Source organism: Falco punctatus (genome assembly GCF_963210335.1).
Source record: "Falco punctatus genome assembly, chromosome: 15".
In the NCBI taxonomy this organism is placed as follows: domain Eukaryota; kingdom Metazoa; phylum Chordata; class Aves; order Falconiformes; family Falconidae; genus Falco; species Falco punctatus.
In genome coordinates, this window is record NC_137595.1 from 10,997,185 (window position 1) to 11,025,061 (window position 27,877).

A 27,877-nucleotide genomic window follows, 5' to 3' on the forward strand; every position below is an offset into this window, starting at 1 on the left:
CCAGGGGATCTTAGAGTTACTCTGTGCCTGCAGGGTGAATGACTGTGTGCTGCGGGTGAACGACGTGGACGTCTCCGAGGTGGTGCACAGCAAAGCTGTGGAGGCCCTGAAGGAAGCGGGCCCTGTGGTGCGGCTCGTGGTGCGCCGCCGGCAGCCCCCACCAGAGACCATCATGGAGGTCAACCTGATGAAGGGCCCCAAAGGTGAACCCCTCACTCTGTCCACAGGACGAGGGTGCCCCATTGTCCTGTGGGACGGTGTGGGGTGACCCCTTGGTGTGGGATGCTGAAGGGTACAAGGCAGGAGTTGGCACCGCCATGGTACAGGAGGCTGCAGGGTGGCCCAGCAGTGCAGGATGCTATGGGGCACGGGGTGTGGGACAGCCCCACAGTGCAGTGTGCAGTAGCTGTGCTGTCCCCGCACAGCAGCAGAGTGGCCCATCGCCTGCCAGGTTTGGGGCAGGGTGGGAGCCCAGTGAGGCAGTGGGGCCGTGGGGCCAGCCCAGGGCTCTGTCCATCTGTCCCTCACTCCTCACCTCTTTCTCCCCCTCAGGCCTGGGGTTCAGCATTGCAGGGGGCATTGGGAACCAGCACATCCCTGGGGACAACAGCATCTACATCACCAAGATCATCGAGGGAGGTGCTGCCCAGAAGGACGGGCGCCTGCAGATCGGGGACCGGCTGCTCGCGGTAAGCCCCATGCCCACAGCCAGCTGCAGTGCAAAGCTGGGCAGCCTCCGCCATGCCTCAGTGCCAATCCTGAACCCCAGCACCCCTCCCGCCAGCAGCTCCGCGCCTCTGCCCTGGGGTCCCCACTGGGACGGTGGTCTTGGAGGGACAGGCGCAGCACCGGCTGCAGGCAGGAGGGTCAAACCCACGGAGACAGGACCTTGTCTCTGGAGCTACTATGGCACCTACCCTGTGGGAAACTGCTCCACTCCCACAGGGCTGCATTGGCCCCCCCTCCTGCCTGCCCTCCTGCCTGCCCTCCTGCCTGCCCTCCTGCCTGCAGCCATGTCATGCAGCCCCTTCCCTCCGGCAGGTGAATAACACGAACCTGCAGGACGTGCGGCACGAGGAGGCGGTGGCCGCCCTGAAGAACACCTCTGACATGGTGTACCTGAAAGTGGCCAAGCCCGGCAACATCCACCTCAACGACATGTACGCGCCCCCCGACTACGCCAGCAGTACGTACGCCTCCGGCCACTGGCGCAGCAGGCCAGGCACCACAGGGCTTGGGGGGACGGAGCGTGCTGGGGCGATGGGCGATGCCGGGCTGGTCTCCATGTCTGCATTGCAGATGGATTTCTGCTCCTGATGCCCTTCTCCTCCCCTGCAGCCTTCTCAGCCTTGGCTGACAACCACATAAGCCATAACTCCAGTCTGGGCTACCTGGGCAGCGTTGAGAGCAAGCCTGCCTACCCTGTCCCTCCCCAGGTGACTCCATCCCGGTACTCGCCCATCCCTCGGCATATGATCGGGGATGAGGACTTCACCAGGTGAGTACCAGGCATGAGCATCCCTAATTCTTGTTCCTTCTCCTTCCCTCTTTCCCTCACTGCCAGCGCAGAACCTCGGCCAAAAGCCCATTTGTGGGTGCATGGTACAAAGCTTGGGGCCCCTGCACTGAGGTCTGTGCTCACCCCCACTGAGACCAGCCCTGCTGTATCGCTCCCTGGCTCACTGCATCCCCACTTTTCCCATTCTCCCTTCTACTCCTCCCTGAGCCTTACATGTCTGCATTTCAGCTTTGTTCTTTTACTTGTTTTACAATACCTGGCATACAAGGTGTTCCCTGCCCTTACGGTGCCATCCAGTGCCAGCAGTGCCACAGGCTCCCAGGCTGTGAGCCGCCTGTCCCTGAGTTGAGCTGTGCTGGGAGTGAGGGGCCGAGGGGGGCACAGCTCTGGGTACAGGTAGGGCTTCTCCTCCCATGTTCCCTGAGCCCAGCATCCCAAACCACCTGCACCCAGGTGCCATTTCACCAGCTGCCAGCTCCAGGCTTGACAGCCTCCTGCGCAGCCCTGGCATGGCCCCCTTTTCCCTGCTAGCATCATCTATGCTGCACGAGCAGGTTTGTTTCCTGAGCCCAGGAAATAAAGAGGAGCACAAAGAAGACGTTGCTCTGAGCCTAAATGCGATGTAAAACTTCTCCAAAGCCTTGTGCTGAGGACAGGAGAGCAAGACCTAGCTGGTCCTGCTCTGCTTACCAGGGCTCACAGCTTTCCCTCTACTTGCAACAGCCTCGGGGCCAGTGCTGAGCCTGCTCTGCGTTTGGTATCCCCAGGGCCAGGGCTGCAGGGCTCAGGCTGCATTCTTAGGACTGAAACTCAGGTTAGGCTTAGTGCTGGCTCTGTGGTTAGGAGCAAGGTCACGGGCTGGTTTTGTTGTTACATTTGCAGTGGAAGGTGCAGTAGCCTCGGCTGCGATTGTCCCATTCTGCAGGGCACTGGCAGATGCCGGAGCAGGAGACCCTGACTTGCCATCCAGTGCCAGGGCCACTGTCCTCCTGGAGACTGACTACACTCACCTTCATCATGCGGATTTCTGGCTTCTTGGTGCTTGGCCACAGCCAGGTGCCTCTGTGTACCGTGACCTGTGCGGCACTGGCCTCCACCTGTGCCCCGTCTCTCCCCGCTGTTCTTGGCACCAACGGTGCCAGTTCAACAGCCTGTTCCTGGTGCTGCATCCTTGCTGGGTGTAGCAACTCCTGTGCCGTCAGGGCACTGAGGGATGATGCCACATGCAGGAGCAGTGCTTTCTGCCACTACATTGCACCCCAGAAGGGACTGAGTCCCAGCGCTCGGAAAACAACCATCTGTCTCTCGCCAGGGACCCCGGTCTCACCAGGTTGTCCCTTCCTCCACGCGCTGATGTCCTTATTTGCGGGCCAGAGGGCAGAGCGAGCAGCCCAGCCCAGGCTGGACACGGCCCAGTGGCAGTGGCACGGTGGTGGCTCGGCAGGGGCTCAGCGGTGGCTTGGCAGTGGCCATGGTGCAGCACTGGCTGGTGGCCGCTAGAGGATGGTGCTGCCTTGTGGAGGGTCCCGCTGCAGACGGGCTGGTACTGCTCGGCCGATAGCCCCCTGCTCCCCAACAGATCTGCGGCCAGCAGTGGGCTCAGCCCCTCCCTCATCCACCCCAGCACTGAAAACCTCGTGCGCATCACCGACCCTCCCAGGACGGCTTTATTGCTGCGGATGAAGATGTTGTTGGTTTGTGCATCACCAAGGTTGTACAGTAGGACCCATGTGGTCCAAATGCATCTTACTGGTGTGGAGAAAGGCAGTGACTCCCCTGAAAAAGCAGCTGTGTCCCAGGAGGCTTCTGCTAGCCATTCACCAGGAGAAGCAGAGGGACCTAGCCTGGATCCAGTATCAAGCCTCTTCCCCTCTCACGGGCACAAGTGCTGCTGCAGATGTGGACGTGGACGTAGTGACCCTCATGTCCTGCAGTGCTCAGGGCCAAGGAACAGAGCATCTGTTTTCCGGTGAGCTCCACCACTACAACACAGACCTGGCATAGCCCCACTGGATCCCCACAGTCACTCTGTGCTGAAGTCCCAGTGTTAACGCTGCAACGTCTGGCATGGGACCTGCCTGCAGGATCCATGTCCTGCCTCCTGGGATGAGAAAGGAAGCAGAGAGTGCACGTCATGACTGAGACTGGAGATGTACCTGTCTGGGGCTTTATTTCCTCTCCTTGGTTCCTGTAGTGTCTTTCTACCTTTCACCAAACTGTCTGATCCTCATGGGTGCTGAGGATGCTTCCCCCTGGGCTGAGTTGCAGTGGTGGTTCCTGCACTTTGCTTGAGCAGCAACAAAACACAAGAGGCGGAGCAAGTTCATCAGCTGGTTGGAGGCCAGGTTTGCAGACCCAGAAATCTGACCTGCTTCTTCCCCTGGGAAAGCTCTAGCCCCAGCATAGCTTTGCTGCAGAGGGACTGACGGCTGCAGCCCTCCCTGCTCCCTTGCAGCCAGCCCTGAGCCAAGCCCTGGTGGCATCCCAAGGACTTGGAGTTAAGCCTGTTTTGACCCAAATGGCATTTCCATGGTGTTTCCCTGGTGTCTTCTTGCCCTACTGCATCCCAGCCTCATGCTATGGTCCAGCTGAGTCTTGAGCCCTGCTTATCTCAGAGGCCATAGAGATAAAGCAGGTATTTTCTGAAGGTCACAAGGTAGATTCAGCCTCTGCCCCATCAGAAATGCATAGCTGGAGTTACAGCTCTGCTGGACCTCTGCGTTTGAAGGCAAGGGGCTGTGGCAATGCATGGTGTAGAGCTGCAGGCATGGGGAGCCAGGCTGCGAATTTGCCCTCACTTGGCTGCTCCCCCCAGTCAGGGCTGTGCTGTCTGTGCCTGCAGGGGCAGGAAGGAGTAAAGTCTGTAGGGTCTAGCAGAGTGAAGGCTGGATCCTTTCTGTGCTTCCATAAACCCCTGTGTGTGGGTCAGGGAAGCCTTGGGCCTTGCAGCCGGTGAGAGGCAGCCAGGCAGTGCAGGGTGGCTGTGGCATGGAGCATTCAGTGCGTTCCGCCCCTCGCACCTCCTGGCTGGTGCCACCAGCAGAGCCTGCCACACTGCAGTGTTCACTATCAATGTCTCATCATTCATGTCCTACAGGGGACAGCCATCCCTGTCCCCTTCAAGGCAGCGGTGAAGCCACAGAAGCAAGTGTGACCAAAGATAGGGGACTGGGATGCTGCTGTGCCTCGTGGGAGGCACAGGGACAGGGAGAGGAGCTGCTGGGAGAGCCAAGACAGTCAGGCTGTGCTGAGCCCGAAGTCCTGGACAGGGCAGGAGCACACCAAGACCTTCTTGCAAGGTGTCCTGCACTTCTGTCTCCTGCTCCTATTGTTCCTTATAAGCTCATCAGGACTCCCCCACAGGGAAGGATGGGGGGGAGACTTTTCCTGGGGTGCTGGTGTGTGTCCCTGGAGGTAAATCCTGCCACCAGCATCCATGAAAGCATCAAAACCTTTCCTTATCTGCCCAGGTGACAGCAGTCATGCTCCAGCCTGTCCCAGGGGGGCTGAAAAAGATGTTTTCTTGCAAGAGCGGCCTGGGAGCATGCTGCCAGGCTGCAGGGCTTTGTGCTGTCTGCTCAGCCAAATTTTATTCCCCTGGGACCCTGCTCCACTTGTGCTGCCTGAGCCCTGTTCCTTTCTTGGCTGTTGCCGGCAGCCAGGGGGGCCAGCTGGGCCAGCCCCCCTGGTGCGCCAGGGTCCCCTTAGCACAAGTCTGCCACCATTTTAGGGTCCGCTGTGGGTGTGCTCAGCCAGTGCCATGCCTGGAGCTCCAGCATCTCTCCTACTGCATCCCAGAAATCTCCCTCTGCTCCCTGGTAGGTGCAGGGTTCATCAGGCTGCTGAAGTCACCGGCCTGTCCTTGGTCCTTGCGGTACCCACCAGAGCTCCTGCGATCCAGGTGGTCACTGCAGCGGATGCACTGATTGTCCCCAGTGTCGTGTTGGCTGACAGTCACTGCCAGCCTGTGCTGGTTGTCTGGTGTCATTTGTTCCTTCTTATTTTAATCCAGCACTTGAGCTGGGAGCTGCCATTATTTCCATCAGACTTGGGGTTTTTTTCCCAGATGAAAATTCACACAGGATTTTTGCAATGCCAGGCAGTTTTTCTGCCTTCGCTTGCCTATTGTTTGAGCTGCAACAAAAGGATTGTCATCATTGAAAAATTGAGGACTTCTGTTGAGCGGCGCACAGCCTGTGGCACGGGGGTGTGTGGAGTTGCAGGCACGCTTGCTGTGCTGCACGGGTGCCGAGGGGCTAAATCCACCCCCGGCACGGCTGCACCATCCTCAGTGCCCAGGCTGGCAGTACCCAGTGTCACCTCGCAGTCCAATATTTCCTATGTGTGATTTCGCAGCAGATGCTCTGTCTCTGTCCGTGCTGTGTCTCATGTCGCTCGTGCAACTGCCCGCACCTCTGCCAGTTCATCATCCTCCTTGGTGCCGAGGGCTGAGTCACACCAGGTTGCACCGGGGGTGACTCCAGCCCTGCCGGTGTGTTGGGAAGCCCGGGCACGGCCGATCCTGTCCCCAGCTTCGCTGCTGCTCACCCTAATGTCTCCCTGTCCCATGTCTGCCCTTCCAGGGAGCCCCGGAAAATTATCCTGCACAAAGGCTCCACCGGCCTGGGCTTCAACATTGTTGGAGGGGAAGATGGTGAGGGGATCTTTGTGTCCTTCATCCTGGCTGGAGGCCCTGCAGACCTCAGCGGGGAGCTGCGGAGGGGAGACCGGATCCTCTCGGTGAGTTGCGGGGGATACCCGCTGCTGCTGTACCCCTGTCCCCCGCCACCCAGGGCAGTTCAACAGGGCCCAGCCCCAGCCCTGGTGCGGAGGTGGCCTCTGGGTGCCTGGCCGGCCGGCGGGGGTACCCCCAGTACGGGTACCGGGAGCGGGTACCGGAGAGGCCAGTACTGGAGGTGCTGGTACTGGGGATGCCGGTACCAGGCATGGTCCTGGGGGGCACAGGGGCTGGGTGATGAGGCAGTGAGAGTGCGGATACCGCGGGTACCGGTACGGGGGCGGGAGGAAGCGGTGCCGAGGGCCGGGGTGCGGGGCAGACCCGATCGGACCAAGCCTCGGTCGGTCCGGTTCAGCGGAGCCGCTCTCTCCGGCAGGTGAACGGCGTGAACCTCCGCAACGCTACCCACGAGCAGGCGGCGGCGGCGCTGAAGCGGGCGGGGCAGACGGTGACCATCATCGCGCAGTACCGGCCCGAAGGTACGGCACCGGCACCGGCACCGGCACCGGGGCGGGGCGGGGCGTCTCATGGAGATGAAGGGGGCGGGGCGTCGGCTGGCGCGCGGGGCGGGGTCGGCCGGCGAGGCGCCCATTGGGGCGGGGCGGGGCCCGGGGGGAGGTGCGGACGCCGATTGGTCAGCGCGGCGGAGAAGGCGGGGCGGTGGCGTCCCGCCGGCGGTGCCTGCGCGGCTTTGTGTGCGGGCCGGGCGGCTCCGGGGCTGCTGCCGGGGTTGCCGCCGCCCCCCTCCGGCCTGTAGGTGAGCGGGGCTCCGCCGGCGTCGCCCGCGCCTCCCCGGCCCCGCGGCTGGCCCGGCCGCACGGGTCGGGCCGCTCCCTCCGGCTCTGGGCTCGGCGGGGGGCCTCGCCGGGAGGGGGGTGGTCTCCGGGGTGGGGGGTGTCTATCTGCGGCATGGCGTCGCCGCGAGGCCCCGCTCCGTGGTCCCGTGGACCTTGCTGGGGGGGGCGGGGGGAGCTTCGGAGAGGGGCTTGGCCCAAGGGGGTGGCTCCGGGACCGCCCCTGCGACCACGGGGCCGGTGGGCGTTAGAACCGGGGCCTCGGTGGAGGGGCACGTCCCCTACTTCGAGCATCCCCCCGCCGCCCCCCCCCCCACCGCCCCGCCGGTACCTTTCGCTGGCCCCGGCCTTTAGTTCCCTCGCAGACGTGCCGGGGGCTGGTGGTCCCGCGTGGGGCGGCCGGTCGCGGCTGCGGGGGGTGCGGGCAGCTCCCCGCCAAACCCCTCCCCGGGCCGGCGGTGCTGGGCTGAGCGGCGCCCGTGGGCCAAGGGGCAGCCCGCGGCGGGCGAGGGGCCGGGGCTGCTGCCGCGCCGTCGCCGTGTCCCCAGCAGCCCCGTGCCGCTGCCAGGATGCAGCAATTCCCGGCCCCTGGGGAAGGTGTCCTGGGACCCACTGGTTTTCTCCCCCGGGACCTCTGGTCCTCTCCAGTGGGGCCGGCGTGCGGCCCCTCGCTCGCCCTTGGCCTGGTGCCACCTCCCGGGTGGCATCGCTGGGCAGTGCCCTGCGGGTCCCTGTCCCCGCTGCCCCTCTGTCCCATGGCAGCGGCCATTGGGGCGTGGAGCCGTTAGTGCCACTCAGGGCTGTGCTGTGGGTGTGGGGTTTGTTTGGTTTGTGTGGGGTTTATTGGAGGTTTTTTTGTTATTGTTGTTTGTTTGGGGATTTTTTTTCCCTTTCTTTCCAGGAAGCACTTAATGTTCTTGTAGTTCTGGCTCCCATCGCCACTTGAGATTTGGCAAAGATGCCAACCAAGAGTGGTTCCTGAATGTCAAACAGCACAAAATGTTTTGAAACCCCTTTAGACCTAGGCTGAAATGTCAGTGCTTTTCTTGCCGGTGGCTTTCCACGTCTGTGACGGCTCCTGGCCCGTGCGGGCAGCAGCACCTGGCACACAGGCGGCTGCTGTGAAACACAGGCTCTTGTGCCCAGGGAGCTCACCTCAGTGCTGCAGGGCTTGAAGGCCTGGGAGCCAAGGGCAGGGGTCTCCCTGGCGCGAGCCCCAGGTGCTGGTGAGACTGGGTGCCCTCGAGGGGATGCGTGCTTGGAAATGTTTGCCTTTTCTATGTGCATCGTGGCTGTGGAAAGAGAGGGAAAGCTGGATCGTAAGATGCCCAAAGGAGGAGATGCTGGTGGAAAGGGGCTTTGAGAAGTTCCTCCCTGCTAGCAGAGGTGGAGTGTGGCACCGGTCTCTTGTACGTGAGCGTGGGTAGGACTTGCCTGTGGGGTGCTGGGTGAGTGCACGCGTGCTCTGCATCTGACCTCGCTGAGGCTCTGAGGGAGCAGAGGCTGCTTGCCCCCAGGTCTCAGGGGATGAGGTGCCCTCCCTGCAGGATCCCGCCAGTCACTAGGAGTGGAAAGAAGCAAAGACAAAACCAGGGAAGGATAGAAGGTGGTCCTGCCTTTCTTCTGAGCTCCTGCGCCTGGCGCAGTGCCTCTGACCACTGCTGCATGCCATCAAGGAGGAGGAGACTGCTCCCTGCGATGGTGCCTCTGAGCTGTTTGTGAGGTCCCTTCCCCTTCAGCACTTCTCCCCCGACCTTTGCCCGCCACTATCACCAACGCTTGGGTTTGGCAATTCACCCTCCTCACGCCCCACGCAACAAAGCCTTGATATTCCTAGCCTAAAAATACAAAAACTGTGACAGCATTTCTCTGAGCTGGTCACTCAAAGGGAAGTGTCAGGCCGCGCAACAACTTCTAAAAGCCTCCAAGCTTTCCCCGCGGGCACTCCTCTCTGCTCACCTGGGAACGTGGCACGTGCGTGTGTCCTGTGCAGGGAGGTGTCTGTAATCCCGCAGCTGGAAGGTGTGCGGGGTCAAGGTGACAGAATGCTGGGCTGGAGGGGAAGGGTGGAGCTGGGGGTAGTTCTTGCTGGTGGCCAGGCTGGAGCCTGTGGCTGAGCATCGCTAGGCTCTGCTGATGGCCTGGTGGAGCCAGCTTGGCCCTGGGTGGGTGAGTTTGCATGCTAGGGAGAGTGGGGCACGTGCATGAGGCGTTATGCATGCGCAGGGGGTGTTTTCCAATGCAACTCCCCTCCCTATAAGCACCTTCTCCCCTTGCACTGCTTTCTGGTGCTCAGGAATCACCCCCAGACCTGCTGTCTTGTTGGCTCTGCTGGGTATGTTTGCAGGTGCACCACTCGAGTGTGTGCCAGTGCTGGGGATCCTTGGTGCCTGATCGTAATGGTCTGTGACTTGCATGCACTCAGGTGTGCAGGGCCGTATCCTGCTCCCAGTGCTGAGCTCAGCCTGAGGTGCAGGGTCAGGCCTAGCTCCAGGGGCACCCGCACGCTGGGATGCGAAGAGCGGTGGGAGGGTGGAGCGGTGTTTTTACTGAGTTGCTGAGTGGGAATAGCAAATGTCCTGGCACGTGGCACTCGCAGCGAGAGGCGCCAGGTCACCTGTTGCATATTTTTCAGTCTTGGTAAGTGTGTACTGAACATACCCGACACCTGGGTCCCATGGGAATGCTGGGGAGGTGGGGATCAGCTGTGGCTCACCTCCCTGCTGTGCTGTGGACCTGTGGACGGGCTTCCCAGACAGATTTTGGCTGTGCAGGAGATCTTGCAGGATGCAGAGGCGAGGTGGCTGCGAGCCAGGGTGCAAAGGCGGGAGCGCTGCTTGCTGGGGGTTATCTGCCAGTAACTGTCTTAGAGGCTGCTCCAGCACACAGATAAAGGGGGGTGGCAACTGGGAGCGTCCCATGCTCACTCCCAGGGTAGCATTGCCTCCCCTGCACTGGGGAGGGTGGTGGTGGGTTTGGTTTTGGAGCTGGCTGTTCCTCCACTCTGCACCCTCCCACAGCTGGAGTATGGGTTGGTGGCTCCTTCGGAGACCCCTTCCTAAACTGGGCTGTGTTTTCTTTCTGGGGGATAAAGCCAGAGCAATCCCTGTGTCCTCCTTCGGTTTGCTGCCTCCGGTCTGGCTTGTGCTTCTTGTGCCTGCAGGCTTTTCCAGCCCCTCCAAGCAGCGTGGCTGCTCCAGCAAAACTTGGAAAGCCCATTTCCATGGAGTGCTTTGGCTGAGGTGGGGGCATTTGAGCTCTGCCCTTGGGTTTCATGCAGTGGACACAGTTTCTGGCAGGGCGGTGGCACCCAAAGGTTGCCCTCCCAGCATCCCCGCCCTGATGCCAGTGGCGGCTGAACCTGCTTTTGCCCTTTGCTGCCTGCCCGATCCTGGGTGGTGTATCCTCCATGCCGGGCTTCTTGTGGGGAAGGATGTTGTGGGAGGGATGCAAGTCCGTGTGGCAGGGAGCAGCGGTCCTCTTAGTGCAGGGTGTGCAGAAGGTCTGTGCCCTTGGTGGGGTTTGGGATGACTCGACTGGGGCAGGGGTTGTAGTGCCCAGCTCAGCAGCTTTCTAGGGGAAATAGCTCTTCTATATCAAAAAGGCTTTACAGAGAAGCTACCTGCTTCGGACAGGTGCTCCTCGGGGCTATAAGACCTCATGGGCATCCTGGGGCAGAAGGAGCTGCACCACAGATGCTGTGGTCCACCCCGGTGTGGGGCGAGAGGAGCAGAGCAGGATGCAGTTCACCTACCTCTGCTGGGAACTCTGTAAAACCCCGGTGCTGCTTTGGTGTCAGAATTCAATTTTCTTATAATATAAGCTTTGCCCATGCCTGGCTGCAGCTGTGTTTCCCTCTGCGAGCAGAAGGGGCGGTGGGTGCTCCTCAGCGTGAGGCAGTGGGGCTCAGTGGGGTTCTGGTGACCTCCACATCAAGCAGCCAACTCTGCCCGGTGTGTGGCACCTGTTGAGGTCCTGTAGCAGGGGAAGGGGCTTCATGTGGAGTTCCTTGGCAGTTTTTGTGTGTGTATTACCTTGGTTTTTTGGTTTTCTGGTTTTTTGGGTTGTTTTTTTTTCTTCGGTCTTTAAGTAAAAATGCATCTTTGCTAGCTGGGTGCAGGAGGGGGATGCCCAGGTGGTTTCAGCTGCAGAGTGAAGGGCTGGAGAGCCAGGAAATGCTGAGCTGTAGCTGCGTAACCCCATAACCCCAGCCCACGTGCCTCTGCACCGAGTGTCATCTCTCCCCTTCCTTTGGTGAGGGGCTGGCTCTCAGACGCAGCCCGCAGTGCATTTGTTAGCAGCACATTGTTCCCACTGCCCCTGTGCGATGCAGCAGCCTGCACAACCCCCTGCGCTGCTGGGGCTCCGCTTTGCAGTGAGCAGTTTCTTCTGCTGCTGGGGTGCTCTCGTTCACAAAAAAAGCCCCAAACAGCATCTAAACCGCTGGGTTGCGGACAAGGCTTTCTAGGCAAGTCTTGGAGCAGAGATGAGACCAGTCCGCTCTCGCTGGGATGCAGGGATGTAACTGCAGGGTGTGCCCAGGGGACGAAATCCAGGGTACCAGGTGAGAACTGCTGGGGTGCGCTGTGGCAGTGGTGGCATGGTGCTGCTGTTGCTTGCCGCCTGGCAAACCTTCCCTGCTTGGCCCTGGGTAAGCAGGGCCAGCGCCTCCACCCTCTGCTTGCCGGCGCAACCTTTGCACCCGGCTGAAGGTCTGGCTGGCACAGTGGCAGGCGCCAGGGTGGCGGTTGCTCCCCGCCTAGCGCCTGGCAGGGACGTGGCAGTGGCAGCGGCTTCTGGATGGTCCCCCAGCTCCTCCTGCGGGTCTCTGCCACCGGGATGTAGGAGCGAAAGGTGAATTCCTCCTCCTTGCTCCCCTTCCATGGATGGGAGCTGTGCTTTGTCACCCTCTTCCCCGTGCCTGCTGGGGAGAGTAGCTGTGCTGCCAGCAGAGCGGTGGGTGTGGAGACCCCCATGGCTGCAGTCATGCCTTGCTGCTCCGTCTGGTGGGTGAGGGTCTCTTGGAGAGGCTCTGCACATTTTGAACTGTTCTGTAGGTCAGCAGCTTGCTAAGCGCTGCCCAGCCATTCCCTTGCTGAGCTGCAGCTCAGTAGCGGTAGAGGTGTCTGCAGCCCTTGCCCAAGCTGCCTGGGGGACGTTGGAGTGGGTCTGGGAGCAGCCAGTGCCCTGCCAGCTCCAGGTGACCTGCCAGGGCTCCCGCAGGCTGCTGCAGCCTCTTTGGCTTCCCTTGTGTGGGGGGATGGATGGGCTCATGGGCAAGATGCCTCACGGACAGGCTGTCATTGCCTCTCCTGGCACTTACTTGCTCTGTGCTGGGGGGGCATGGCTCAGGGGCAGCTCCTGCCTGCAGTGACCAGCTCTCTCCCCACAGAGTACAGCCGCTTCGAGTCAAAGATCCACGACCTGAGAGAGCAGATGATGAACAGCAGCATGAGCTCTGGCTCCGGCTCGCTCCGGACAAGTGAGAAGAGATCTCTCTATGTCCGGTAAGGCTCGCCCCCCCCGCCTGCCCCCTTGCCCCAGGCAGCCAGAGGTGGGTGGGATGGGTATATCCCCACAGGGTGGGATGGTTCAGCCTGGTTCACGCACCTCTGTGAACAGGTGCTTTGGAGGCCAGGGAAGCGAGTGTGGTAGATGCATCATGAAGCCCAGAGGGTGCAGCAGGGAGAGTGATACTTCTGCAGTGGTTCTCTGGGGGTAGATGCTCTGTGCTCCTTTTCTGAGGGCTGCTTCGCTTTGGAAAGTGCTGGTGTCTGTACAGAGCCCTGGGCAGCTGCCAGCCAGGCCGACCTACTGGGGACCACTGGGAAACAGGGAAATGCCAGGCATCCAGTGCCACTTCTGCTCAGGGCAGCATTAAGGGTGCTCTCCTCAAACCACTCCCTGCTAACAGGCTTTTGTTTGTCTCCTCCCACCAGTCCTGCAGCAGGATCTGGCTGGAGGGAAGATGAGCTCTTTGGAGGATTATTGCTCTGAGCCCTCGATGTGCTCTTGGTCTGGAGCCAGGCACAGGGCAGGCAGGGGTTAAGCAGCCATGCAGCAATAGCTGCTGCTAGTCCTGTGTGCCAGGGCAGCCCCTGCCCCTGCCTGCCTCCTGCCCCCTCCTGCCCACCGAAGCACGAGTTGGGTGACAGCTAATGAGTAATTTTAACTTGGTAATTAAAATAATCCTGTAAATCCTCATCAAGCGCAGCTTGTTGCAGGTGGGAGCTGGCAGGAGCAGGGGATGCTTCTTCCCTGTGGGAAGGATGACAATGGCTGAGGGTGATGCAGCTTCAGCCTGCATCTCCCACTGCATTGTTGCCCCATGCAGAGGGGCTTCAGGCTGTTGCCAGACCTGGTGCAAGCCCAGCCTGGCCAGAGGGGAGGGAGCTGCAGCTCTGGGTTCCTGCAGTTCACACCTTCCTGTTAGGCTCTGCAGGCATCTTGCATGATTTAGGACCCCAGTGCTCCGTATTGGGGGTGTGCAAGTTGCTGGGTGCTGTGTTGAATAAACATCTTGCTAGTCCTGCCCTCGCTCCCCTGCTGTCCCGTGACCACCCTCACAGGTCAAGTAGGCTCCAGCCTGGGTCCAGCTTGAGTTGAGCCTGTGAGTCTCCTGATCCCTGCCTGGAGAAGTGCTGCGTGTATCGGGGTATGCCCGCGAGCCAGAGACCTCCCTGCTGCCTTTGGGCTGCTTGTAGCATCTTACGTCTCAATGCATGCCTCCACTTGGCTTTGGTGGCCTCGGCAGCAGTGTCCCCTCGTACGCACCCAGGTGGCTTCAGGTGGTCGCTGGGCAGCACCTTGCTGAGCGGGTGATCCTGGAGTCGAGCTCTCTCCAGCATGGCCCTTCCCAACCCTCCCCGGCTCGGCGGCCGCACACCCCACAGATGTGCCTGCGCGAGCCACCGTGTGCCTGGGCTGCGCCAGCCCTGCTGGGCGGGGTAGTTTCGAGCAGAGTTTACCCGAAACCAGCTGAGCTGCTGCGCAGCCGACAGGACATCAATTACAGGACTTGCTACCCGACTGCTTGAGTCAGCCCCGTGAGGCTGCCCTGCACCCCGCGTGCCATCAGCGCGGCCAGAGCCAGGCCCCCGAGTGCCTGCCGGGGCCCACCGGGGCGTGCCGGCCCTCACCGTCTGCTCTGGAGCTGCAGCTGCACAGCACGGGCCGGGGCAAAGCGGATTCACGTGCTGCCTGCGCTGCATTAGGGCAGAGTCCGCCGGTGCCGGGGCTGTGCCGCGTGGGGCCGGGGCTCAGGCGGGCACCGTGCCTGGGCACCGGGCGGAGGCCGTGGGAGCCCCTGGCACTGCTCCCCTGCCCTCCAGCCAAACCATCTGCTCTCTTGGCTGCTCCCGCTGTGTGCTGCGAGCTGGCCCGGGGGCAGAACGGAGCGACCACGCTGCTGTCTGGCCCCTGCACCCTGTGCACACCGGGGAGCACCCAGCCACGGTGGGTCCTGGGTGCCGGCACGGCCAGGGGCTGGTCTCCGGGAGCATCGTGCCTTGGGGAAGCAAATGTCTCGTGCATCAGATCTCATGCATCAGCTTCGCAGGTGTCTGGCCCTTGTGCAGATCTTGCTGCGCCTGCCCTGGGATGCCCGTGGCTGCTGTGGGAGGAGGCAGGGAGCCGTGGGGCCAGCGCTGCTCTGCGAGGCAGGGTGCGGGGTGTGGGCAGGGCACCCCACAGCCCGCCTCCGTTTGGGAACCGTTCGGGAACCGGCCTGACCAGTTCTTGGCTCATGCTTTGCTCCGGATGGTGCTGGTATCGCAGGAGCTTGCTGGCCATGCGTAGCCTTGTATTTTGGCCAGGAGCTGCCTGTGAGGGTTGCTTACCTCCAGCAAAAGTGCCCTGTTGTGCTTTGCTGCCAGCTCCAGCGTGCCACGCTTGGGTGCAGAGGGACCAAGCACGAGAGCTGCCCCAGCCCTGAGCAAGCTGGGAAAGGGGAAGCAACCTGGTGGCTGGATGTGCCTGGATGAATAGGGCTGCACTGGGTCTCATCCCAAAGAGCCCTCCCCGAGCCACCGGACAAACCCTCTTCTCCTCCCCATTCAAGACTGGCTGCCTTGACCCAGTCCCAAGTGACCTGAAAGGTTTCGTTGCCTGGTGCTCTCCTGGCAGCACTGGAGCAGGAATCTGGCTGAAGAAATGCCTTCGCAGCTCTGCTGCTCCATGGGAAGCTGCTGCTCCACAGGGACCTGCTGCAGGGTCCCTCAGCCTTCCCACTTGCACCACACGCTCCCCTTGGGAAACGCTGCAGTGGAAGGGGAGGTGATGAGCAGGTCAGAGGGTGTCCCTCCCGGTTGAGGGAAGCTTGTTAGTGCCAGGATTAAATCAGCAGTGAGCCGGTGTTTGTGGTGCTTGGGCTCGTGTTGGGCTAGGGGGTGAGCAGGGCCAATGTCAAAAGGAGTGAACGTAGGGGTTGTGCTGGTGACCTTGGTTTGGTTTGTTGCAAAGTGGATATATCAAAGCAGACACTATTTGAGATAAGACATCAGTAGAATGACTTGCCTGTGAACGTGAAACCACTAAGAGCAGCTTGTGGGTACAGGCTGCAGTGCTGCATGCAATGAAGTGTGTGCAGGAAGGGTTTGGGTTTAAATCTAGCTTTAAAAAATAATTTAAAAATGTTTTCTGTAACCGGTTAGTTTAACATTGAAGATAATTTTAAACTAAATGAACTGTTCTCGGGGAAGGTATTCAGGAGTCTGAAAAAGATCAGTTGTGAAAGCAGAGACATACGCCCTCAGATGCGTTCCTGACTCACAGGCTCTGAACTAATGTCCCCCTGTACATGAAAAACGTGCGTGCTCCAAGCACCCCGCGGTCTCTGCCTGGGCAACCACCCACCAGCACTGGGGTCTGATGTTCCCCGTCCCACTCCTTGGCCCCACAGCCACTGGGAAGCGACGGTGGGGAACAGCCCCCCACCGCAGCTCCCTGCTGCCCTCCTGCACACTGCTGCTTTCTTGAGCCCGCGTGAGCTTCGCCTGCTCCTAACCACAGCCACCTTCAATGTGTCCGGTCCGCGTGCCTCTCGCAGCTGGGGTTAAGAGTGAATGGGTTTGGTCCAGCACCGTTATTCCCATGTTGCGTGCTCCAGGGCTTGTGCTGAACCCACCAGCAAGGAGGGGCGTGCTGGTGGCTTTGGCGGGGGGCTTCCCCAAAGTTTGGGCTTAAGTCCTTTAAGGTATGAAGGTGGCAGTGCCCCAGGAGATGGGCAGTGCTGCTGCCCTCGCTGCCTGGCCGTGCTCAGGGAAGGCATTGCTCCTCTCTCTGCTCCTCTGCAGAGCCCTGTTTGACTACGACCGGACCCGGGACAGTTGCTTGCCCAGTCAGGGGCTCAGCTTCTCCTATGGGGACATCCTGCATGTCATCAACGCCTCTGATGATGAGTGGTGGCAAGCCAGGCTTGTCACACCCCACGGCGAGAGTGAGCAGATTGGGGTCATTCCCAGCAAGAAAAGGTGAGTGTCCGTCAGCAGGATACCTCCCAGAGCTCCCCAGCCTCCACGAGCCCTGCAGCCCTTGGGGGTCTGCTCAGGGTGGAATCTCCTTGTGGTCCCAGCCCACCTGCCCCTCTGTGGCCATGCAGTACGGAGGGCACTCCGGTGGCAAGCTGGGGCTGCATGCAGGTCTCCCTGGGGAGATGTTCCCCAAAGCTGGGTGAGCCTGCAGGTGAGGAGGGGAGTGCTCAGCCCCATCTGTGGTCCCTGTGGGGATGAATAGCTGGTGTCAGCCAGTCTGGGGCTTCAAGTGAGAGCCGAGTCACAGCGATGACTGCAAGCTGCTCCTTGTGTCCTCTGACAACCTGCCCAGCTGTGTGAGCCCAGGTCCCCTGAGACTGGAAGTTGCAGGGAGCAGAGGACCAGGCTGCCACTGCTTTCGGGTCTACAGAATGAGCCCCACCTCCGTTCTCCATCCCTCCCCTCCTGGGAAGGCTGACTTGTCCTCCTTGCTGCTCCTGTAGAGGCTGGCCTTGGCCAGACCTCAGGCAGGCAGCCCTACATCTGTCCCTCTTGGGGAACAAGCTGCCCTTTGCCAACGAGGCCACCACCCAAGGGTGCATGGAGCCACCTGGGGAGCCAAGCGGGCGGTACGGAGGGCACATGCATGGGTCTAGCAGCTCTTTTTCCCCTTTAACTTCTGATCAGGGTGGAAAAGAAGGAGAGAGCGCGGTTGAAAACAGTGAAGTTCCACGCCAGGACTGGCATGATTGAGTCCAACAGGGTAAGTGCCAAGCTGGGGCTCAGCGGGGCACCCAGAGCCCATAGCTAGCAGGGGCAGGTTGAGTCCCAGCAGCCAGAGCTCCCAGTGTGGGGCAGCTGGAGCATCTCAAAGCAAAGAGCAGTGTGTCTGCATCTGGTCCGGGCCCGCATCTGCTCAGCAGGAATCCTCTGTGACTGTGCAGGGCGTGAGCAGAGGAGCCTGGGATGGTGTGAAAGTGCTGGGGAAGGACCCCAGGTTGGAGTGGTGCGGGAGCAGAGCCTGTCCCGTCATGGCCTGTGGCTGGGAGCTGACTGCAGGCAGCTCATGCAGGTGAAGACAGCTGCCCTCTCCCCTCGTGCGGAGCACTTAGTGAGTGGACAAGGAAGGGAGAATGGCCTGGCTACCCCTGCAGAGCTGCTGATTGCCCTGTCAGCTTCCCGGCATCCCTACCACATGTTTTTCTCCACGCTTAATTTTTTTCCTGCATTACAATTTTCATGTAATCTCCATGATTTCATTTGAGGGTAACTGCCCTGACACAGCTCCTCATTGTCTCTTCACTTTAATTTTTCCCACATGCGTTAAAAACCATTGTTTTTTCTGTCCTCCCTTCCATCTCCATGTTCTTCAGTCGATCAAAACGAAACGTAAAAAGAGTTTCCGCCTCTCCCGAAAGTTTCCATTTTACAAGAGCAAAGAGAACCTGGCCCAGGAGAGCAGCGGACAGGAACGTAAGTAGCAGCTGGCCAGAGAGGGCAAGTGTGCGACCTTCAGGTCCCCTGCCCTGCGGGGATAGGTTTGGCACGTTTCCACAGGCAGGGGTCCTGGCATCTGCCCGTGCTCGGGTCTGTGCTCCACAGTCATGCCAGCAGCTAGGAGAAACCGGAGCTTGAAACAAAAGCAACGGTTGCGGGCTGGCACTCTCTTTCTCTCTCATGTTCAATGTCTTCATCCTTTCATCCAACTTTACACCCACCTGACCCCTGCTCTCCCCCCTCTGCTGCGGGCTCTGCTCCCTCCCTCCACCTGCCAAGGGCTTCTCCCCTTCAAGCAAGGGGCTGGCCACCTCCTGCAGAGCTGCTCCTGTCCCTGTCAGGGCTAAGGGGCTGGGGGGGGTCCCAGAAGAGCTCCCCATCTCCCCTAGGAGTGACTCGCAGCTCCGTATTCCCATATGAGAGCCCTTGCCTTGGGTTAAACCCCGTGGGCACTGGGGAGCCGTGCCCTCGCTGGTGGAGGGGCTGCCTGCCTGCAACTTGGGCACATCTTCAGTAGCTGGTTGCAGACACTGGGGGGTCCCCAGCTCTCACCTGGCAGCACCGTGGGGCTCCCAGTGAAGGCAGGGCATTCAGCTTCTTGCCCCAAATCCTGACAAGGGCAGCACTGGAGAGAGTTGCTGAACCCAGCTCCTCTTCCTCCCAGGTGCGAAACTGCATCCGCTCCTTCAGCAGGCGTCCTCCCACCTTGGGGAAGAGGGTGTGGGCAGGCAGAGCAGTGTCTTTGCCCTGGTGCCAGCCCAGCAAGCATGTTCCCTCCCCTCCAGTAGCTCTCCTGGGCATGATGCAGAGGCAGGAGGTTGAAGCCAGGCTGCTCCCGGGGGCTGCCCACATCCCTCTGCTGCCCGTGCCAGGCTGGCGCCAGCTTCCCGTGAGCTTAGCAGCCAGCACGAGCCCCGGGCCTGCGGTGAAGAAGTCTGTGTCTGGGTATCTCTTAGTGCCTGGATGTGGCTGAGCTCCCGTCAGCTCTGTGCTGTGCTGGAGCAGGGCGCTCAGTGGGGTGCTGCTGTCAGCCAGTCCTGCAGCGCAGCGATGTACGACACGGGGATGAGGCAGGCAATGCTCTTCAGCATCCCATGTCACAGACCCGCAGCCAGCTCCCTCCCTGTGCTCTGCTGCTCTCCATCCCAGCTTGCAGTGGGGGGGTCCTTCCCCCATGTTTCCACAGCCCGTGCAAGCACTGGGGCGCAGGCAGCTAACAAGCAGGGGTGGAAGAACGTGCCCCCCTGCCATGCGTTAGAGGACTGGCTGCGCTGTGCCTGCCCCCAGAGCGGCCAGGCTGTCCTAGGGGAGCACAGAGCCACTGCGCCCTGCCGGGGCACCCCATGGGGCATCACGGAGGAACGCCTCGGCCCTGCTTGCTAGCAGCTTGGGGCTGCAACCGCTTGGTCCAGCAGGTGCTGCCGTGGCCACCCTGCCCTCCCCACACCCAGGGTGGCCCTTGGGGAGCTCTTTGGTAGAGAGAGGGTGAGCTCGGGAGGCGGGGTCCAGCCTCACAAGGCAAGATGTTGGCAGCAGGCTGATGGTGTCAGCTCTGAAAAACATTTAACCTCACTTGCAGTTGCAGCTCTGGGCCGTTCTGCACTCCTGTCACTAATGCTGGTCTGGCTCTGTCTCCCCCGTCCCTCTGACTCCCCTCTCCTGCGCTCTCTTCTCTCCCCCTCTTCCCCCTTCTCGCTGTCTTGTGAAATCAGGACTTCCCTGGGTTAAGTGACGATTATTATGGAGCAAAGAACCTGAGTAAGTCTAATTTTGATGCACATCGTTCACTTTCCGTCGCTGGCATGCCTGGTGGTGCCTGGGGAACGGCCGGGCTCTGGTCGGGGCAGCTGCGCTTCTCTGGGTGTGGGGAAGGAGGAGCCCCGTGGGTGATGCTCTCCGCCGGGATGCGCCACATCTGGGCCACATCTGCCGGCAAGGCTGCTGGGCTTGAGGTGCCGCTGCTGCACGCAGGAGGGGACGGGGCAGTTTGCTTGGGGATGTTGGCCGTGCCCTAAGTGTGCCCAGCTGAGGGCTGCCTGCCACACCGGGGGTGAGCTGTACCTCCTCATCCTCCCCTTCCTCCTGCTCCTGGCTGGGCTGGCTGCTGGTTTAGCTCTCGGAGACTTGAAGCCACTGCCAGTGCGGGTGGGAGGTGGCCGTGACCATGACGGGTCCGTTCTGAGTGGGGCAGGTGACAGTGTTTTGAAGTGTTGCCACCTTCTTCTGGGGCACCGTGTACCCAGAGCTGCAAAACAACCATGGTGGGAGCCTCTCAGCCCTCCCAGCTGGGTGTGAGTCCCCTGCCGAGCTCTGCACCCCCAGTGACTGGTACAGAGCCCGCCTGGGGGCAGGCAGCGGCCAGCAAGCCTCGGTGGGGCAGTTGCAGCACTGGGATCAGCCTGAGCAAGCAAAGCCCCAAACTCTGTCCCATCCTGTCGCTGTCTTGTCTCTGTGAGCCCCAGCCCCAGAGGTAGGTTCCCCCGTGCCAGCATGGAGCTGTGCCCTCCCCTGCCACCTGTGTGCATGCTGCACCCACACCCCCCTCCCCCGCCGTGGGCACCCTGCCTCCCTCGGCCGGGGAAGCCCAGCACCTGCACGTGTCTGCCCGTGCCTGCCAGGCAGCCCCCTCCTGGCATCCCTGCCTTCTCCCAGAGTAGCCGAGCATCCCTGCGCGCTCCCCAGTTTCCCAGCAAAAGGTGAGAGATGCCGCCCTTGCGCATGCAGCGCAGGCTCATCCCAGCGGGTGCTGGGGTGCAGGTTTTTTGGGAGACTGGTGCTGCCCTGCCCTGGGTCAGTAGTGCTGGGTGACAGCCGGGGTGCCCCGTGCCTTCCCCCCGTGCTCCTTCTGAAGGGGGTCTCTCTGGTTGCTTTGCAGAGGGCGTGACATCAAACACCAGTGACAGCGAGAGCAGTTCCAGTAAGTGTGCGTCTTGCCTGCTCTCCTGCCCCTGTGCACGCGTGTGTGTTTGTCTGTGCATGTTTTGGCACTTCCATCTTGTCTTGTCCTGGTGGAGGTTCTGTTTGGAGGCTGGTCCTTCCTGCTGGTGACGCCAGGATGCTGCAGCCAGCTGCCCCCTTGGGGCTGGGGGGAGCAGGGGCTGGGGGGCAGGAGCAAACCTGCCTGCTTCCCTGCTCTCTCCTGGCTGCAGGGCTCTGCTCCAAGGCTGGATGGTGGGTTCCCAGTCCATGGTTGTCCCCCATCCTCGGTGCCCGCTGTGGGAAGCAGTGGCCAGAGGCCGGGTCTGTAGCATAGGTGGCTCCTGGAGCCCAAGCATGTACAAGAGCATGGGGGTCCAGCTGCAGTGAAAGCTCCCCCTCTCCCCGGCGCGTCTTCTGAATATCTGCAGCACATCTGCCACCCACCCCACAGGGAGGATGGTGTGTCCCAGTGGGCCCCGAGCCTGCAGCAGCAGGGAGGGAAAGAGGAGGCTTGACCTAGACCTGGGACGTGAATAATTAACGTGGATCACGGGCTGGTAACCACATGCCCATCATGCTCCACATCAGCTGGCAGCGTGACAGGGCAGCCCGGAGGTGTCCCCAGAGCTGCGGGAGGCTGGCGGGGGCAGGAGGCAGCCCCTCACTGGTGCAGAGGGGCTGGAAAGCTGCTGCAAGCACTCACCTGCCTCTCCCTGGCTCTGTTGCAGAAGGACAAGAGGACACCATCCTATCGTACGAGCCGGTGACGCGGCAAGAAAGTAAGTCCTGGCACTGAGCTGCCCTGTGCCTGCTCCAGTGTGGGTACCTGTGAGCCAAGGTGACCGGTACAACCTGCTCCCTTCCTCTGCCATACCAGTATGACACCCGGTGAACACAAGGGGTATTTCTTGTCTGTTGGGTGCAGCAGGAGAGCTGGGCATGGACGTCACCTCACGGGGCTTTCCCTGGCCTTGATTGTCCCTTTTTAATCAACAGAGGAGGCTCATGACCTGGTCTGCAAGACCAAGGGAGAGATCCAGAGCTAAAACTGGGCTGGGCTGTAGTCCCAAGCTGAGGACCAGGATTATCCCTCCCTACCTCGGGCCAGGTGCCTGCTGCAAAGCAACCCTCACCTCAGCCCACAGCGTTTAATCCTGCTGGATGCTCAGTCCCTGTAGACCCTTTTGCAGGCTGAATGGTCTCAGCCTTGGTGGTCGCTCCTTGCCAAAAGCTGGATCAGATTCCTGGGCTCCTGTCACTCCCCTGGTTCTGTGGCATCCTCACCAAGCTGTCCCTGTTGTCTGGCTCCTGCCCCAAGTGAGGGAGCAGCTTTGCTGATCTGCAGCCCCAGAGACCCACAGCATCTTCCCCAGGGCTGCTGAAATGGTTTGGGTAAGATGGGAAGATGATGACTGTGACCAGGAGGAGATAGGTGGAGGCACCTTTGTGTGCCCGTGTGAGCAGGAGCACCCACTGCCAGCAGGGAGAGGGCGGACTGATGCCAGCAGTGGCAGTAGGGTCAGCTGCCCACTGCGCCGGCAGGACCTCAGGCTCTGGCTCTTGTTCACAGTTCACTATGCAAGGCCGGTGATCATCCTGGGGCCGACAAAGGACCGAATTAACGATGACCTCATCTCCGAATTCCCACACAAGTTTGGTTCCTGCGTGCCCCGTAAGTCCCAGCTGGTGCTCGGTGCCCTTGCTGGAGGGTGGGGAGAGCGGTGGCTCTGCTACTTGCAGGGCTCAGCCCACGGCGTGGGGAGGGGGCCAGCAGCGTGGGTGGGGTTTCTCCCTCCCGGGAGGTTTGATGTGCATCCCTCCTGGTTTGCTCACGATGCCTGCTCTCCTCCAGACACTACCAGGGCTCGGCGTGAGAACGAGGTGGACGGACAAGACTACCACTTCGTTGTATCCCGTGAACAGATGGAGAAAGATATCCAGGACAACAAGTTCATAGAGGCTGGGCAGTTCAATGACAATCTCTATGGGACCAGCATTCAGTCAGTGCGGGCAGTGGCGGAGAGGGTGAGTGCCAGGTGGCATTCTGGGGACCAGCATCCAGCCTGAACCTGGACGTGTCAGCAGTTCCCCTCCGCTCCCCATATTGCTAACAAAGGGCTGTAACCACATTAAACAAGCATGGCACGAGTCTCTCCTCCCTCGGGGTCCTGCCAAGCCACGTGGCTACTTTTCTTAGCCACGTTACTCCACCTCGGGGCGGTACCTCCGTCATCCAAGCTCCACCCAAAAGCCTGGCACTGGTGGCACCAGCCTTGTGCTCAGGAGCTGGCAGGGCAGGGGTGCCCAGCTGCCCTCCTCGGAGCAGCGGCTCCGCAGGAGCGCTGGACTGTATTGATGGCTTGTAAATTGTGTCACCAGTTCAAGGGTTCGGTCCCTTTGCATTGCTGCTGTCCCACCCTAAGAAGGTGGGAATGTAAGGCCACTGGGAGCTGGCTTCTGTCTCGGGACTGGTCTTCCATCTGTGCAGCTTCTTTCCTCTTGTGAGCATCCCTGTATGAACAAGCTGTTTTCTGCACAGAATAGACTGCGTGGGTAGGTCTGATCCTGATTGTCTCCTTTCTAGGGGAAACACTGCATCCTGGATGTCTCTGGCAATGCTATCAAGAGGTTGCAACAAGCACAACTTTATCCCATTGCCATTTTCATCAAACCAAAATCCATTGAAGCTCTCATGTAAGTGCAATACTGTGTTCTGTGCCTCTCCAGGGCGAGCAGCTCTGACACATGAGGGATTTGTGTGTCTGCTGCCTCTGCTTTTTAGAAAGCAGCAGAGATTGCTGCTGGTGCTGAACTTGTCGCTTGTTAAGGGTGGCTGGGCCCTTTGCTGTCTCTGTGGTGTCCGTCCACATTTAATGCCGTGGTGCATCCCAGGCTCCATGGATTGCTCTGGCTTAAAGCCCTTTGTTCACCCCAGAGAGGATTATCCATGGGAAATCTAAAAATGCTCCCAAATGTGCCTGGTATAACCTGCTCACCTGGGCCCCAAGTCCAGCCAGGCGAGCTGCTGACAGCTTGCAGTGGTGGATCGCAGCTGGATGGTTGCTGAGCCGGGACAGCCCTGGGGAGCAGAGGGGAGACCTTCCCTGTATGCCTAAGGGGGAACCTTCTGCTTGTCCTGCTGCTCCTGGCCCTGGGGAGCGCAGGCTGGGAAGATGTGAGAGACAAGCTTGCAGCTCTTCCAAGCAGCAGCAGAGGAGATTACGTGTGAGGAGATCTAGTAGCTGGAGATGGGCTCTCAGATCAGAAGAGACTCCACTGGCACTGAGGGGACTGGGAAAACCCCTTCTCAAGCCAGAAGCAGCCAAATTGCTTATTTGGGTGTTGTATGAAGGTGAGGGAACCTAGGCAAGGGGGGTGGTGACAAGCTCTGGAGAAGCAGGGAGACTTCTGCAGTGGTCTTGAAAATTTGGAGGATTGTCTGGATTTGAGTCCACATTTGTGGCAAAAGGGGGGTGGCGATGGTGATGGGAAGAACTGTTGGAAGCTGAGATGAAGTGCCAAGGCAGCAGAGAGCGTAAGGGGAAGGGTCCTGAGTCCTGCACAGCTTCCGTCCCTGGTGTGTGGAGACTTCCCAGGCACCCTGGCTCCATGAGCTATTTTTACTTCTGTTCATTGCTAAGAAAAAGAGCTAAGTTGCTATTTTTTTGTACGTGGCAGGGAGATGAACCGGAGACAGACGTACGAACAGGCCAACAAGGTCTTTGACAAAGCCATGAAACTCGAGCAAGAGTTTGGAGAGTATTTTACAGGTGAGTGTCCTGAACAGGCTTGTATCTGATTTGTTTTATTTTTCTGGCTGGCAGCTGTGACCTCTCTACCAGCACTGTCTCACTGCAGGGTCATGGGAAAATGTCCAGCTTCATCAAAGCAAAAAAGAAATGGCTCTTTGCCAGCAGGGCTCTGCAAAGCGACTGCTCTAAGATCAGTGGATAAGAGTAAACCAGCTCTAGAGAAGGACATAAGTTGTCAGGCAGGATTTTCCAAGTTTGTGAGAGCTTATTGCCAACATTAATAATACTAAAAAAAGAAAAAATCCCCAGGCAGGAGTAGTGCAGTGTAGATTCAGGGTGCTGCAAGGCTACAGGAAATAAAACTCTCTGAACATGGGCAAGGGGAGTGTTTTCAAGAAGAAAAGAGAGTCATTTTGAAGAGGAGAGAGTAAAAATTAGTGACCTAAATGGCTGAGACTGTCCTGAGTTATTACAAAACATCTCCCAGAAAAAGACTGGAAGTTTGGCTGGCTTCCTAAGTAGTCTTTGCTGAAGAGCCGGTCAGGGGCTGCCTGGTGCTTTCTGCCTGCAGACGTGAGCTGCTTGTGACACAGGCATCCTTGTGCATTAAGGAATTCATGTTTCTAACGATTAATTCTGGAAAATCATGGGCAGGTGAAGAGGCAGAGAAACTGGTGTGCCATCTTTCCTGCAGTGCACTGTTTCTTCTAAAGCTGAGGAGTGATAATCCTGCCAGCCCCGGCATTACCCACCTAACAGCTACTGGGAAAAATCCCAAGCAGAATATTTTCCAAAAATGGATCTCAGCTGAGCAAATGTATGGGTACAAACAGTGTAAAAGCTTTCCCCAGACCTCCTGTCCCAGGCAGCAGTTCCAGAGCTGCCGTGTGCTCTTCCAGGAAGAGCGCAATGAAAGCGCACGCCATGGTTTTGCCAGACACTTGGCATGCTACATCACCAGGCTTGGATGGTGAGTTTGAAGTTGACCGGGGAAAGGATCGCTCTTGGCTGAAACCCATCATTGAAAGTGGGTAATGGGCAGAGAGACAGTTGCTGTAGCCAGTTTTATGCCAGGAACTTATAATGAGGGAACCAGAGGTGCTGGAGGATGGTCCTGGCTGGGCTACAGAGGCAGGCTCAATTACCAGAAAGCTTTGGCCCCCCATGCGCATCTTCCTCCTCTGATGTAGGAAGCACAGTGAAGTGCTTCGTCTTGCGTCCATGCTAAGTGACGAGACCGTCCCTGGTCTTTGGGCAAGATTTGCTGCTGGGAGCAACAGCCGTAAGCTGGCCTTTTCCAGCCCGACAGCACTGTGATTCCCACCCCATGGCAGAGGAACACACACAAGGAGCCCTCAGCAGCCGACCGGAGGGGACGGACAAATCTGGCACTTTGGTGTATGCGCCTGGCACGCACCGGCTAACCCAAGAGGCCCTCCTGCTCTCCGCGGTGAAGTAGCTGCGGTGCCGGGGCGCGGTGGTGTGACACAGTTTGCAAAGCTAATTAGCAGCCTGTTGTGGAGAGCCCGGCCAGCACTTCACACGCACACACGAGGACCTCTGCCAGCGTGGGATCCGCTCTCACTAATCCCCTTGGATACGCTGGGTTAACCCTGTGTCACTGTGTGCCTGTTACAGCTCCTTTGACACAGGTTGTCTCGTTGGTTAGTGGCTGGCCACCCCGCAGCAGCCCCTTAGGCGCAGAGCGAAGGCCTCTCCTGTAGCTCGTGGCAGGGGAAGCACAGTGCTGCCCGATGCTCAAGATCTTGCTTGTTCTCTCCTTTTCCAGCCATTGTACAAGGAGACTCTCTTGAAGAGATTTACAGCAAAATCAAACAGATCATCGAGGACCAGTCCGGGCACTACATCTGGGTCCCATCCCCAGAGAAACTCTGAAGATGTCCCCCACCTGCTTCCCTGTGAGCAGAAGATCTCCGAAGTCCCACCCCACCCAAGCCCTCTGCCCTGAGGAGGGGGGATATGAAAACTATTCCTGCCCCCTTTTTTAGATCGTCGCAAAATTGAGTTTTCTAGTCCTGTTTCTTTTGTCGGGATGAACTCATCTCATTCATCACGTGACTGTTCCCACCGTTCCTGCATGGACCTTCCTACTGCTCCATTAGAGACAGATGCGAACCCATTCAAGGTCTTTTTTTATTATTATTATTATTATTATAATTATTATTATTAACTAAACCAAGAATCACGATGGGAGGAGGCAGCTAAGGACTAACGTAAGAAACAAGTGAAATGTGGACTCTGAGCACATGAGCTAGTATCAGAGCTCCAGGGGCATTTTTTTTCCAAGTGTGACTGTCTAGCAGCTCTGAACAGTTCAACAGAAAGGCAGCAGAAAGCATTTTATTTATCTGTATATGTAATTTATATATAATATATAGAGAGATATTATATATATATTATATATATATATATGTATGTGGACTAGGAAACCTGAGGGACCTCTCTTAAAAGGTATTGTGTTACTGCAAGGATCTTTCGGTTTCTCTGTCCCAACCACTGGGCAGAGGGAGCCCGCTTGAGCAGGCAGAGCTCAAAACAGTACCGGGTGCTTCGGAAGTGTCTCCCTTCAGGGCCAGCGTCCCGCCAGCTGCCCCAGGTCTGTGAGGCCACACAGAGACTGGTACGCTGCCTGTGCAGAAGGGACCAGTGGTCCAGAGTAACACAGCAAGGAGCCGCAGCTGATCTGAGTGAGGCTGGGAGATAGAGACTGAGCAGGAGGCTGCAGAGCAAGAGAATGGATGATACTACACATTAAATTGCACATTGTTTTACACACCACCTTACGTGTTTGCATGAGAGGTTTCCTTTTGGTTCTATTTTTTTAAGCTGATTTTAAACCAAAACCATATTGTGTTGCTGTGTTGGCGCCTTTTTTTTTTTTTTTTTCATTATTCCATTTTTCTCTTGTTAATAATGAACTGAATGGGTATAAAATCCAGTTTTTTAACTTATTTTTTAAGCTGGCTCTATTGTAAATAGAATCTAGATCTGCAGTGTTTAGTTAGGAAATACTCTACCAGCCACATGGAACAAAGGTACTCGCTGTCCTGTGTTGCTGTGGAAAACCTGGGACGTTGGGCTGGCCCTGTACCTGTGACCCATTCCAGCTTGTGGCAGCACACTGGCATTCCCTTCTGCGTTAGCCACTGGCAGGAAAAGCCCCCAGC

General features: G+C 59.1%; 1 protein-coding gene across 12 annotated transcripts in view; it reads left to right on the forward strand.

Moving 5' to 3' along the window:
- DLG3 (discs large MAGUK scaffold protein 3) overlaps window positions 1-27,488 on the forward strand; it is a 79,745-nt gene extending 52,257 nt beyond the window's left edge. For 5 of the 12 annotated variants that reach the window (XM_080365948.1, XM_080365953.1, XM_080365955.1 and 2 more), the window contains 17 exons: window positions 34-203; window positions 553-689; window positions 1,042-1,186; window positions 1,339-1,498; window positions 6,103-6,259; window positions 6,634-6,736; window positions 12,444-12,558; window positions 16,345-16,521; window positions 17,209-17,284; window positions 17,895-17,994; window positions 20,894-20,935; window positions 21,666-21,716; window positions 22,508-22,609; window positions 22,790-22,962; window positions 23,522-23,631; window positions 24,616-24,707; window positions 26,479-27,488. In XM_080365948.1, the coding sequence (XP_080222074.1) occupies window positions 34-203; window positions 553-689; window positions 1,042-1,186; window positions 1,339-1,498; window positions 6,103-6,259; window positions 6,634-6,736; window positions 12,444-12,558; window positions 16,345-16,521; window positions 17,209-17,284; window positions 17,895-17,994; window positions 20,894-20,935; window positions 21,666-21,716; window positions 22,508-22,609; window positions 22,790-22,962; window positions 23,522-23,631; window positions 24,616-24,707; window positions 26,479-26,585 (2,017 nt within the window). In that variant the 3' untranslated portion in view covers window positions 26,586-27,488. Of the gene's footprint in view, window positions 1-33; window positions 204-552; window positions 690-1,041; window positions 1,187-1,338; window positions 1,499-6,102; window positions 6,260-6,633; window positions 6,737-6,852; window positions 7,015-9,444; window positions 11,616-12,443; window positions 12,559-16,344; window positions 16,522-17,208; window positions 17,285-17,894; window positions 17,995-19,730; window positions 19,777-20,893; window positions 20,936-21,665; window positions 21,717-22,507; window positions 22,610-22,789; window positions 22,963-23,521; window positions 23,632-24,615; window positions 24,708-26,478 lie in introns of those variants that run through there. The other 7 variants (XM_080365956.1, XM_080365959.1, XM_080365952.1 and 4 more) reach the window with 6 other exon arrangements.
- Window positions 27,489-27,877: the final 389 nt, after the last annotated feature.